This window comes from Anas platyrhynchos, chromosome 11 (genome assembly GCF_047663525.1).
Source record: "Anas platyrhynchos isolate ZD024472 breed Pekin duck chromosome 11, IASCAAS_PekinDuck_T2T, whole genome shotgun sequence".
Taxonomy (NCBI): domain Eukaryota; kingdom Metazoa; phylum Chordata; class Aves; order Anseriformes; family Anatidae; genus Anas; species Anas platyrhynchos.
Genome location: NC_092597.1, coordinates 14,961,044 through 14,973,238, shown reverse-complemented (window position 1 = coordinate 14,973,238; position 12,195 = coordinate 14,961,044). Strand labels below are relative to the sequence as shown.

Genomic DNA, 12,195 nt, shown 5'->3' with positions numbered 1-12,195 from the left:
TTTAATGTTTTAGTGATTCTTCCTGACTCTTTCTATCTTTGTTCTACCCAGCAAACATACATCCACTCATCCATAGTTTATCTTCAGTGTCCAAGAATACAAAATAGGACTTTGCTAACATCAGGATTTACACTGTAAGCTCCTTAGACAAGGTCTGTCTTTTTATTCACAGGAGGAACTGAAACCATGGAAAGACTCCTAAGCCTGTGCGGGACAGGCAGAAGTATTGTACTGTTTTAGAAGCAAACTTTCGCAAAGGCTACATACAGTTATCCACAAGGCATGCTCTCCTCTAGGATGCTTGTTTGCATTATCTTGTACTACTCAGAAGAAACTGAGAGATGTTAGTGGGCAGACAGGGACCCTGTGTTTAAGCTTACCTTTCCATGTTTTTAAATATATTGCATTTGTCATCCCGGGTGGTGAGCTGGAAAGCCAGGGCAGCATGATGGCTCTCCAGCACTGCGGTGTCATTGTAGAGAATTGCTAGCTCACTGCCAGCATTGCACAGGAAAGAATTTGTTCTTCCTGGGTGATCCACGTCATGGACTGTGGCAGCAATAAGTGCGGCAACCTCATCAATCGGATCCAAAGTTTGCTGGAAATAGAAAGATGCTTAGTTTTCCTGGCAGACTCATTAGAAACCTTACTCTGTCCATAAAGGTTAAGCCAAGTTGCTAAGGGAGAAAAGCCAGAACTCTGCAGATCAGTAAGGGTCAGATGTTCTAGACAGAGCAATGGAAAATTCATTATAAGCTTCATTGAACACTGCATGACTTTTTAAGTCATTTTGTTCCTCTTGAATTTTGCCTTAGCCACACCTTTCACAAAGCACATCAAATTAAATAAATGCGAAGTAATAAATTAGTTTGTGTTTTCTAACAACACATGAACCACCTTCACTTGAGTTAGGGAAATACCCTTGGAAAAAAAATGAACACTGCTAAAAATAATTATATTTCCACCAGACTCCTTCATTTCTTTTGGAAACTGAATGTGTCCTAATCATATTCCACTTATGTGCTGGCTAGGTTTGTGATTTGTAAAGAGTATTTCACATACATCCAGTTCTATAATACTGTCCTGAGGCTACAGCTAATATGAGTTCTGTGAAGAATTCTTGATGGTTTATATCCATGGAAAAATTATGTGACACTGTTCTATGCTTGCTGTATCAGATTCAGATTCTTCTACCATGCTGCACTCCATGTTTTCTGTCTACTGACACTGGTCATTGCTTTATGTCTAGTTACAATTACCCTGTAAGAAAACACAAAACTATTTGATTTTTAAGGTTTTATACTGTAAGTTTTAATACTGTACTAATAGGAGAAAAAGCACTAAGGATCTCAGAAAACTTTATTGTATGCTTCTTGAAACTAACCTTTATGCTGTGCTTTTTGTGAAGGACCATAAATACAAAACACTTATGTTAAAATTTTTAATAAAACGAAAGAGACATGAGCAGAATTGTTCCCCTGCTGAATCTAGATGCAGGACAGATAATTTCCAGTTCAATTAGCTTGAGTTAATGTCCACATTTTTTACTGACTTTGATTGTACCATTCACAATGGTCAGACTTTTCACTCATACTTTTTCACTCAGTAGAAAAGACTGTGCATACCTTATTTCACTGTGTGAAATTAATGCAGTGACTTTGATGGAGCAAGGATATTATTCAGTGAGGACTGCAAAAAGGTTCTTGTGGAGAAAAAGAAAAGGCAAAGAAGTATTTCTTCCCTAGGTTCATAGTTATCATTGTCTGAAATACTATCTCCTGTGTGTTAGGTTCTTCCTTCTTTCTTTCAGCTGCTGCTCATGGGATTCTAATTTTGAGGTATAAAGTTAGGGGAGAGGGATTTTAGAACAAGTTCTCCTGGGAGGGCCACACTGATCTCTGTCTGGCTGAGAAAGACTTGTGCAGATGGAAAGTGGCAAGAAACTGGAGAATACTTGACCTGTAGGGCCACAGCAATGTATCTCATGCTTATTTCCTGAGTGTGACATAACAAACTTCAAAGGGATTTACAGTACCTTTACCTCTGACTTCAGGTCAAGGATTCTAACTTTGTTGTGTTAACTCCTATGGCACAGAAGTGGAAATGATTCTGAGAATACTGCTTTAACTTGGGAGCCAGAAAGTTTTCCCAGACAAGAACTGAGTTCAATTTACTAAAAAAAAATCTTTGTGTGATTCTGAGTGGCAGAATCTGGCCTTCTGTATTTAACTTAAGTTGAACTCTGGACAACACAAAAGCAGCTGGGCTGTAAATCTGAGAAGATAAAGAGAGAATCTTGAACTTTGATTCTACTCCTTCTTCTGTTGCAACATTTTTTTTTTCTTTTGCTATGCCTACAGAGGAATGGAAATAACATTTTTGAAAAGGAGGAGGCAGTCATGCTTCTGTGGCATTGAAATGATTCCAGATCTTGTCTGTTTTTCATAGATGTTCTTGGGAAGACCAGTTAAACCTCTGGCAAATAAGGGACTGCAAATATCCTGTGAAGTTCTATTCCCACTTGGCATATGGTATCTGTGAGTCAGCCTCTGGAGAGCACACTAATAAGCTGCAGCTCCAGGTTAAGGGACTTACTACAATTTTAATGAGCTGTCAGAAGCTTGTTTACAATCACAAATGTCTCAGCCGAGTGCCCATCACTAGCACTATCCTTAGGCAGGCCAATTCATGGTAGGAATTTCTATCTAAAAATGCAACTCAGAAATACGTACTGCCACTCCACTGCGTACACATGCAAGCACTGTTTTAATTCCCCTTCTCACACTCCAGTCTGCCCTCTGGGTGTGTGAGAACAAACGCTGCTCTGATTTATTCTGCTTGTCAGAGGCTCTAATACACCACTGGGCATTATGGTACAAGGAACTTCAACAACTAATCTGTTTCAACACTCTTCTCCAATGCAGTCTCTTTAAGCCTCAGGGCATCTCGTCTAGTGGGTAATACAGCTTTGGAAGTACCAAAAATATTTTATGGCCTATATTGTCCTGGGAATCTTTTGCAAAAAGGCATAAGAAATGATGATTGATTAAATCTGTATGTGTGGGGACCATCACAAAAATAGTGTCATTAGCTCATCTATATGAGAAAAATTAACTATACCAGGAATTTTTGTTTTAGAAGGAGGCTCTCTTATTCTCATCAAGTGTAGCTCAATTCCTGTAATACTAGTATCCATTCTTCCACATATACTACACAACAGATCCTAGAACTTGTGTAAAGCAACCCAGTTCTTTGACCTCAGAGCTGCCACGTGGGTTAGCACTAAGTAGACATATGGGTCTTGGCATCTTTTCTGAGAGGTCTTGCTTTAATCCCACCTATACTTCCCACCTATGCTGTTTCTTAGAAATGTGGACTCACCTTTACTCTTTCTTTAGACAAGAAATAAGCAGTGGCATGTAGCACGTCTGCCGAATGAGTAGAATTATGATAGGAGTTGGAGGAATGGTAGTTAGCTTCAATAACTTGTAACCACGACCTCAGAGTTGATTCTGAGCAGTTTAGGAATTCACAGATTCCAAAGCGAGCAAATATTTTGAGACCTAGATAAACCAAGGGCCTGTGAAGAAAAACAAACACAAAGTTTTAAAACAAATGAGGTTGAAAGCACATTACATAATGTGAATAGTATGAATCTATACTTTTTTTTTTTTTTTTTTTAACTAAAGACGTGTCAGGTCAGTATACAGACTTGCTTGTTTCAGAATTGCAATCCAGATCTGTAGAAACCTTCCTATCATGTGCCAACTCTCAGAATATGCCAGTTCCTCACACAATCAGGAATATTAAGCAGGCTCTATATTTATGCTGTATTCCATGTAGCAGCACTTTGGGGCTTGGGGAAACTATGCTGGGTAAATGTAGACAGCAGCTAAAATGAGATAAATTAGTATGTACTGAACACAGAACATTTGAGGAGGGAGGTAATCTTACTACTGCCAGTTTCCTAAACTAGCTTGTTTACAGTTAGATTAAGTATATCTATACTATATATTGCTGCAATCAGTATTCTTTCTGCTCTGCAGAGCTGCTCCATTTCTTTCACACACCCCACTTGAAGGTTTCCATTGCTCACTGATTTTGTATGCAATAGAGGATGAGATATGGAAGCATTCTGGAAGTAAATGAAAACAGGTGCTGGCTGGGATTTCACTAAAGTGAGATCTCCCTGACTGCTAGATCGTTAATACCACATGTACCACTGCCAAAGATCTCTCCAGGTTTCTGTGTCAGGGAACTGCAATGTCTACTGTAGTAGGCTTAGACTTAATGAATTATCTTGGCTTACTACCATATGTCTGCTTGGGCTTGAAGACAGTATTAATAACATATTCATGGTTGTGATTCATTGAAGATCACCTTAATTCCCTTAATAAATGAATTGCTTTTATTTAACAGCAGCAGGAGGCAATCCTAATTATAATACCTTTAGGCAACAAAACACCTCCTTCGTCCTCCTGTGGCCTCTTCAAGTCAATAAGAAAAGATAAACCTGTCTGGTCATCTCATACATGTTACCTGGGATATTTAATTCTTTTAGTTACTGCAATGTGCAAATTAAAAATTGTAAATCACACTGACTACATTAACTTTATTTTTCAATTACGGTATCCATAATACTTCATCAGAAATAAAAATATGGAAAAAAGAACCTAAAATAATGGTGCAAATTTCTTTACTTACAAAGAAATTTAAAGTTGGATCACTTTAAGGAAGAAAAAAATTCTGAATGTTTTCCACCTTTTTGACTCAAAAAATATTGCCTAAAATTAAAGTGTGTATGTGTTAATTAAATACCTTAGTATCTTGCTTAGACATTGTTTTTAAATATCTTTCAAAGCTCTCATGGACCTGGGATTTTGATGGGGGCTTAAGACAGTCAATTTCATTGCAGAATCTAGCCTTCAAATTACAATCTCACAGAAGCTTTAAGCTAAGAGAAACCACGACACATGAAACTAGACCCTGAGGAGAATTTTTGATAGGCATCAGGAAATAAAATCAATGATTTAAACAAAAAGATTGATTTACAATCATAGTGGGAGCATTTGCTAATGAAGTACAGACTATCAAAACTTTTGGAAATGCCTGTGATGGAAATTGGTATGCTTTACTTTTTATCAGTAAATATTTCAGTTAATCTTATACATAAAATGTAGCCTGCTAAATTGATAGAATAAAGAAATTCTTTTGATCCCAGAAATGAGAATTCTGCTGAAAAGCTGTATTTGAACTGTCCAGGAACAAAAAAATACCCAATTACATAAAGAGAACATAAATCATGATCTATAACAACTGATTAAATTAGGACCAGTGTGTTGACTCTGTGTGTAGCTGCACATAATTTGAATTTGAATCCCCACAAGATAACAATTTGATTGATAGAACTTTTCTATTTTCAAAAACAGAAAAGGAAGGCTTGTAAAATGATGTTGCTTTGTTATTATACCATATCAAAGATACATAATTTTCGCTTACATCAACTGGGAATCTGCAGGAAAGAACATATGATGAAACAAAAATATATAATCGGTTCATACACAATGAGAAAATTTCAAACATTTGACTTTGAAAATATAAGTAATTCCATTTGAAAAGCAAAGGTAGAGAAATTGAAGAGCTGATTACAGGATGACATTTAAGTCAATTTTCAGCAACTTGAATTTATGAGCCCTTGAGTTTACTGACCTTTTATGGGTGGCAGCCTCAAGTTCAAAAATATCAAAATCCCAGTGTTCTTCATTTTCCATTGCCTGTGTTATCCGTGGGGGTATGTCATTGAGGGAGATTGGAGAGATCAAACTGCCAGCGACCTGATGAGTTTCTGTTGAAGAATATATTTGCAGATCACTATTAATAACCTCAAGATACACTACTATTTCTTACAAAGTTTCTTTTCTGTACAAATGCCTAGCAGGTCTCATTTCTGTATAGTTCAGTAATGTGCAGAAAAATGTTTATAAATAAAAATAAAGTAAAAACAATGTTCATAAAAAGAACAACTGATCACTCTGCATATTTCTTAAAATTTTTAATATGCTAACGTTTAATGAAGTGCCAAATTAAGACTTACGTTTTGCTGACAGTATGTATTCATTCCCTGATAATCTTCGCAAACCATCCTGTTCAATGAAAGTTGAGAATTAAATGCAGGGTATTGTAAAAGAGGTCTATACAATGATGACAACAAATAGCATGATGACATTAGAGAACCCTGATTACAACATATCATAGTCATCAAAGCTGCCTCTGCTATATCTGTGTGCACTATTAACATTTGCTTGTTTTACATACAGCTCATTATGGATGAGAAACTGCAAGAGGTGGGATACAATATGAACTTTGATAGGTGCAAACTTGAGTATCTCAGGTGCAGATAGAAGTCTGGAATTACAGCTTCACATCCACCCTTGTTTGGACAACACAGACACCAGGTCTGGGTGTATGCCACAAACCAGACACCATATGTCTGTATACTTCCCTTCAACAAGCAAAGGTGGGTGGTGGGAGGGCACGGATGGAGACATGGTTCTGCTCTCCTCCCCCGGTATTGACAGATCAGGTCACCTCAGCAGCATAAGAATCTTGTGATTTGTTGCTGGGATTACAGAGCAACAAATTACTCTGGGCTTCCCTTCTATCAAAGAACGTATGCTTGTGTATTCTCCAGCTCAGTGCCTCCTAGGTGTAATTCTGGCATGATGCCTAATGTGAAAACTCAGCCAAAGGATTAAAACTAACTGAATGATCCATTTAATATTTACCTTTCTGTTCATAATTCTAAGTGCTGTGGCCCAAATTCTGCCTCCTCTTTTGATGTATACAGACTGTTAGTTACCACACATCAATGTTTACATCAATGTCATGATGTAAAAAAAAATGGTTATAAAAAAAAAATCAGTCTTTCTGAATGTACCTCCCTATGCTATGTACCCAAAGCATGGCTGAGGTAAATGTGGATGCTGTATCTGAACATGCAATGCCTGTGCGTACAGGAACTGTTACAACTCATTTTTATTTTTCAAATTTGGAAGCAAATTAGTCTGAAGTTCTGCGATATAAAGGAAATGGAGCACTACCACTCTAATTGGCTCAGTGACTCTTCAATAGCACTGCTATGAAACAAGGATTTGGTACACCAGATGCTGTGAATCCTTTAGAATCAAAGATTATTTTTTTAGGAGTTGAAATAGTAGGTGTAATTGTATCCGGAAAATCCATCTTTGAACTCCAAATGCCCTTCCCATCATGAATTCTGTGTAAGAGTTCAAATCCAATAACCTACTGCTTGTTCCCTACAACTCAGATATAGCTTCTGAACATGAAATGGAATAATAAGATTCTGGTTCCCTTTGCTGGAAAAAATATTTCTCCCAGATCATTTTAAAACTCAGCATATACCATATACCCTGAAATGGTTTTTTTCAGCTTTTCAATTGCTCCATAAAATAGCCTTTGTTTTATATTCAGGAAGGATTTTGTATTTTGTAATTTTGTTACCTGCATGTTCTAGGACCATGGACTGAATTACAAGCAGAATACAAATGTATGTAAAGAACACACAAGCTACAAAAAGGAGTACCCAGCTAAGTTTATGGACTGCATCAGCAGCAGGAGAAAAGATTCACTTTGAGACTCTAATACATTGCCATTCCAACAATATTTTTATGGTTAATGTAAAGATATATTTTGTTTCCTGTGCTAGTAAATTCAAGCCTGTAGGAACCATTCTGATCCTCTGGAATTCTTGAACTCTCACATATGTTTCTCCTGATTAGACATTTGCTATATTATTGTACAAGGCAACAATATATTTAAACTGTTTCAAGACTTTAATGGATACTGCAAAGTTGTTGTGAGCATGAAATTGTAATAGCCCAGAGACATCTCTGAAAAGCTTGCATTTTGTGAGCCTTTTGCACCCAACACACTGTCTTCTTTTTTTCCTGAGGTAGACTTTTATATGCAATCTACAGACTAATGGGAACACATATCCTGGAGGCACAGGTAACATTCAACCAAGTTCATCTAGTTATCATCAGGAGGGCCACACTCCAGACTCTGAAGGTTTGAGTTCAATTCTTTGCTTTGCTTCATGCCCTTTGTTCAATTTTGGGTACAATGCTTCTTTTTCTAATATCCCTGTTCCTTTCTAGATAACGTAATAATATATGCCGCCTCCTCCAGTCCTTTTTTTTGCCTTATTTATTTAAATTATGAGTTCTGTGGAGCATGATTTTGTTTTCACGTGAACGTTCGTGTTCTTAGCTCAAAGCACTGATCTTTCTGAGTCTCTAAATATTCGAATATAATCTAAGAAATAGCAACTCAAAAGTATTTTCCATTCTTCTGTAAACCCATACTTATTATTTATATACTTTTTATACAGTCCATTCTAATCCTAATTAATAAATATACATGTCTAGCTGTCTTTCCTTCTTCCTCTCCCATCTATGTATTTCTAAAATGATACACCTTGGAAAAAAGTGTTTTTACTTCCCACTTCTAGTGAAACTTATGCTTGAAAGGGACTGGTCATTTTTATTCTAGAGCTACATTAATAAAAGGGGTGGGGAGAAAACACAAAAAGAAGTGAGCAGTTTTTCATGAAAATTTGGCGTTTTTAGGCAAAGCATCTGCCAGATAATAAAGATCAGGTAACCAGGAACATCAGGCAGCAAAACATCAATAGCCGTTTGTAGCAGTATATACTTACTGTCATCAACCCTCCAACAAGGTCGCTTGTATGTGGATCCTCATCTTTTGTTCCCAGTTGTGGAGAGTACAATTCAGTGGTTCTTAATATCTCCAAAACTCGGTCTAAAGCTTCTGCAACTGGCATTGGACTGCTTTCTTGTGCAGCATTGATGATGTTTATTACCTAGTTTAACATCAGACAATTTGAATTTAGAAGTAATTTAAGAAAGAACCAACACTCTCATCAATTATTACGAAAAACTCACAGCAATTAAATCGGATCTAAAACTTTAATCCACATGTGGGGAATAAAAGTGAAAGGGACGTTAACAAAACACTGACATTTACGATTACCTTTAGGAACAAGATAACAGCCTTAAAGACAGCAGCCTTATTAATACTTTCCTGTTCAAGGCACAGCCCCCAAATGACTCTGAATGGATTCAGTGTAACCTTCTTCCATTTGCCTCTGCCACTTTATAGAAGAGGTGATTTTTGACAAATCCTTGAATGGTTTCAGAAGGCAGTTTATAATGCGTAAGTAAGAAGGAGGAACTCCAGTCTCCTCCTCCACAAAGGCAAGAATCCTTCAAAAAGATCATGCTGTGGCTGGCCACAGGGAGGGCGCTCTGCTACACAGCCTTGGGAGGACTCAGTTCAAAGCATCTGTTTTTTGGAGCTCCATCAGTGGTCTGGTAGAAGGGGGGAAGAAGTTACACTGGAGGCCAACACTGCCTTGCTCCTCAGTCTAGATGCTTTGTTGGAGCCTTGGGTTGTGGTATTCCAGTACAGCACAACTGACAGTAGCCAGCAACAGTTGCACATTACCTTGGTAATAGGTGCTTCAATAGTCATGGAATGTATCCTGGCCATAGAAGAGTGCCTCCTTTGTGAGCTGCCTGCATGGGAAACAAAGCAGAATTAGTATCCTGAATCCAGTGACATGGCAGGACAGGAGGTTTCAGCCAAGAAATCTAGATTCATTTTGTGAACTGCTTACCCTGCTGTGCCCTTCACAAGTGATCTACTGTAAAATGCATACACATGCTTGTTATGCTCAGGACACACAGGTGCAAAAAGATGCCTGCTGAACCATTGCTATCCAGATTAGAGATAAGTAGCTGTAACAGCCTGGCAAAATCATTGCTTTGTTTTTGTATTTGAACTGATTAAAATATTTAAGGAAATACTGAGTTAAAAGACTATACGGATGTGTGTGTGCGTAAACTGGCAGGCACATGTAGGTAACAATTGCATTTAGGTTATTATAAGATACAAATACTTTTTCTGACTGGTTCAACATGACAAGTCATAATGAGTCAGCTACCATGCTGAGGTAAATCAGTGAAGCTCTTATGAAGTGAAGAAAGCTATGCCAAATTAAAATAGCAAAAGTTCTGGCCCCTCATTTATTGAAAATTAAAAAAAAAAAAGAAAAAGAAAAAGAAAAAGTTTTATTTCAGTTAGCAATTCTGGTTTTGTAGAGAAAAGGCCCAAAAGGGATTTTTCTATATAATTATGTTGTGTTCCTATAAAATACAGACAGATCTCTGTTACTTCGTACTGAATACCTATTTAGAAAAAGAATCAATGCTATTCTTGTCATACTGGGGCATGATAGTATACTCATTGCCACAGACCTCCTCCCATGTTTCACTAGTGCATGCTCCCTAGACTGTAATGATCCATGCTTTAGCAGAGCCATGCAAGTATCAGGAAAAGTTTTCAATATGTGATTCATCTATCAAGGTCGAGGTGCTATGATGAAATACAGTACAAAACAGTGACAAGAAAACAAAACTCGTAAGAAAATTTACATCATATATTTATCGAGAGAAGAGGTAAGAAATGCAGTAATTTGTTAGGTTTAGAGTCTGCGATTTGTAGTTGAAAGTACTGCTATTGAATCTCCTAAGGTCTTCCATGCAGGATGATAGATGATAGCCTTCCATTCTTCAGTGGTTCAAGAAAATGGGGCTGTTGTTCACAGGCGAATGACTTGCTGTTTTTTTTAGTATATGTATATACACATATATACTTATCTGTATTTGTATGTGTATGCGTGCATGCACATAAAAAATTGAATATATGTAGAAATAAAAAAAATCTGCTTGTTTAACGTACCATCACTCCCTCTTGATGTTGTAGATCTGACATCTAGTGATCCTTTCCTCCTGTCTTTGTGTCTGGAAGTCTGAATATCTGTTGAGAAAATTATATGAGGACATAAGCTCTGCCTAAGATGTATGATAAAGGAACCGAAACTCAGAGAAAGCCTCACAGCAGCTGAGTGATATTTAGCAGAATGCTCCAACGGATGAAGGACAATGAAAACTCATATTTAAACTCTTGCCCAATTACTTTGTCATTGTCCCAGTCATGCATTCTGACAAAACATGACAAAATGTTTTTGCAGAATGGATCTACCAGAGGGAAAAGTTCCTCTCTTGACACAATGTAAGTGTACTTGTGAATACAACTTATGCAACACATCCGACGAGTTCACTCAAGTGATAACTGCCAAAAGAATTGTCCCGAAGTACAATACACACTAGTAAACTAGGCAATGCATTCCAGATCCCTGACAGACTCCAACAGATACAACCTGTCCTACCAAACACTACAATTAAGAAGTACTCATGGCACAGATGCGAAAGATGTCGTAACTGCAGTGTTGATACGTGGGATGAGGATGAACAGTAGTGGTGGTGATACTCATTTCCTTCCCCATGGAAATACTCCACAGGACAGTTAAAAGCAATCCAAGCAGACATGCTGCAAGCTATAGACCAGCTATAGCAACATGCTGACTAGACAGCAACTTTGCTATCTTTAATTTTGCCACAGAGATCCACTACCTACAACTGAAACATGACACCAAATCCAGCAATACCACAACACCAACCCGGCCCCTCTTATTGCATTTTTGAGTTGCTTTATATCATTTCTGGGTTTATAGCATTTTGGGGTTGTTTTATAGCATTTCTAAGACAAATGTGGCAGGTAGAGAGAGTTTGTATTTATTTTGCTGCCTTTTGAGATGGATTCCCAGTTTATTGCTAGCTAAATAGTACTGTTCAGACTGTCCTTAGCTAAATAGTACTGCTCGGACTTGGACTACCCTGTGCAGCTGTGGTTTTCAGTCATATTCTAGCAACTGGCTTCTTTCTTTCCCCAGGTACATTTTCCACTTATTATGACAGAAGAGATGTGTCATACCTGTCTGAGATTCAGCCTGAACACGTTCACATGTCTTCTCCGCCTACAAATCAGTATGAGAAATCCAGTTAGTCAGAACTTTTCCATTATTTTGTAGTATTTAGGGCTCAAACTAAAGCAAGCGTATCACCATTTTCACTTACCTTATTGTTGTCATTGCACAGTCTACTAATTGACACATAGTGTCTAATCTTTCTGCAGGCAAAAAACAGCGTGTTAATTCCCATCCAAACCTCAGCTCTAATTCAGTGCTGATAC

At 37.5% G+C, this 12,195-nt stretch overlaps 1 protein-coding gene across 6 annotated transcripts in view; it reads right to left on the bottom strand.

Moving 5' to 3' along the window:
* LOC101793360 (high affinity cAMP-specific and IBMX-insensitive 3',5'-cyclic phosphodiesterase 8A) overlaps window positions 1-12,195 on the bottom strand; it is a 183,778-nt gene that overhangs the window by 28,617 nt on the left and 142,966 nt on the right. For all 6 annotated transcript variants that reach the window (XM_027466406.3, XM_027466405.3, XM_072043455.1 and 3 more), the window contains 9 exons: window positions 12,081-12,132; window positions 11,938-11,980; window positions 10,843-10,920; window positions 9,547-9,617; window positions 8,738-8,902; window positions 6,095-6,143; window positions 5,710-5,845; window positions 3,382-3,580; window positions 381-598 (listed from right to left, as the gene is read on the bottom strand). In XM_027466406.3, the coding sequence (XP_027322207.1) occupies window positions 381-598; window positions 3,382-3,580; window positions 5,710-5,845; window positions 6,095-6,143; window positions 8,738-8,902; window positions 9,547-9,617; window positions 10,843-10,920; window positions 11,938-11,980; window positions 12,081-12,132 (1,011 nt within the window). The remainder of the gene's footprint in view (window positions 1-380; window positions 599-3,381; window positions 3,581-5,709; window positions 5,846-6,094; window positions 6,144-8,737; window positions 8,903-9,546; window positions 9,618-10,842; window positions 10,921-11,937; window positions 11,981-12,080; window positions 12,133-12,195) is intronic.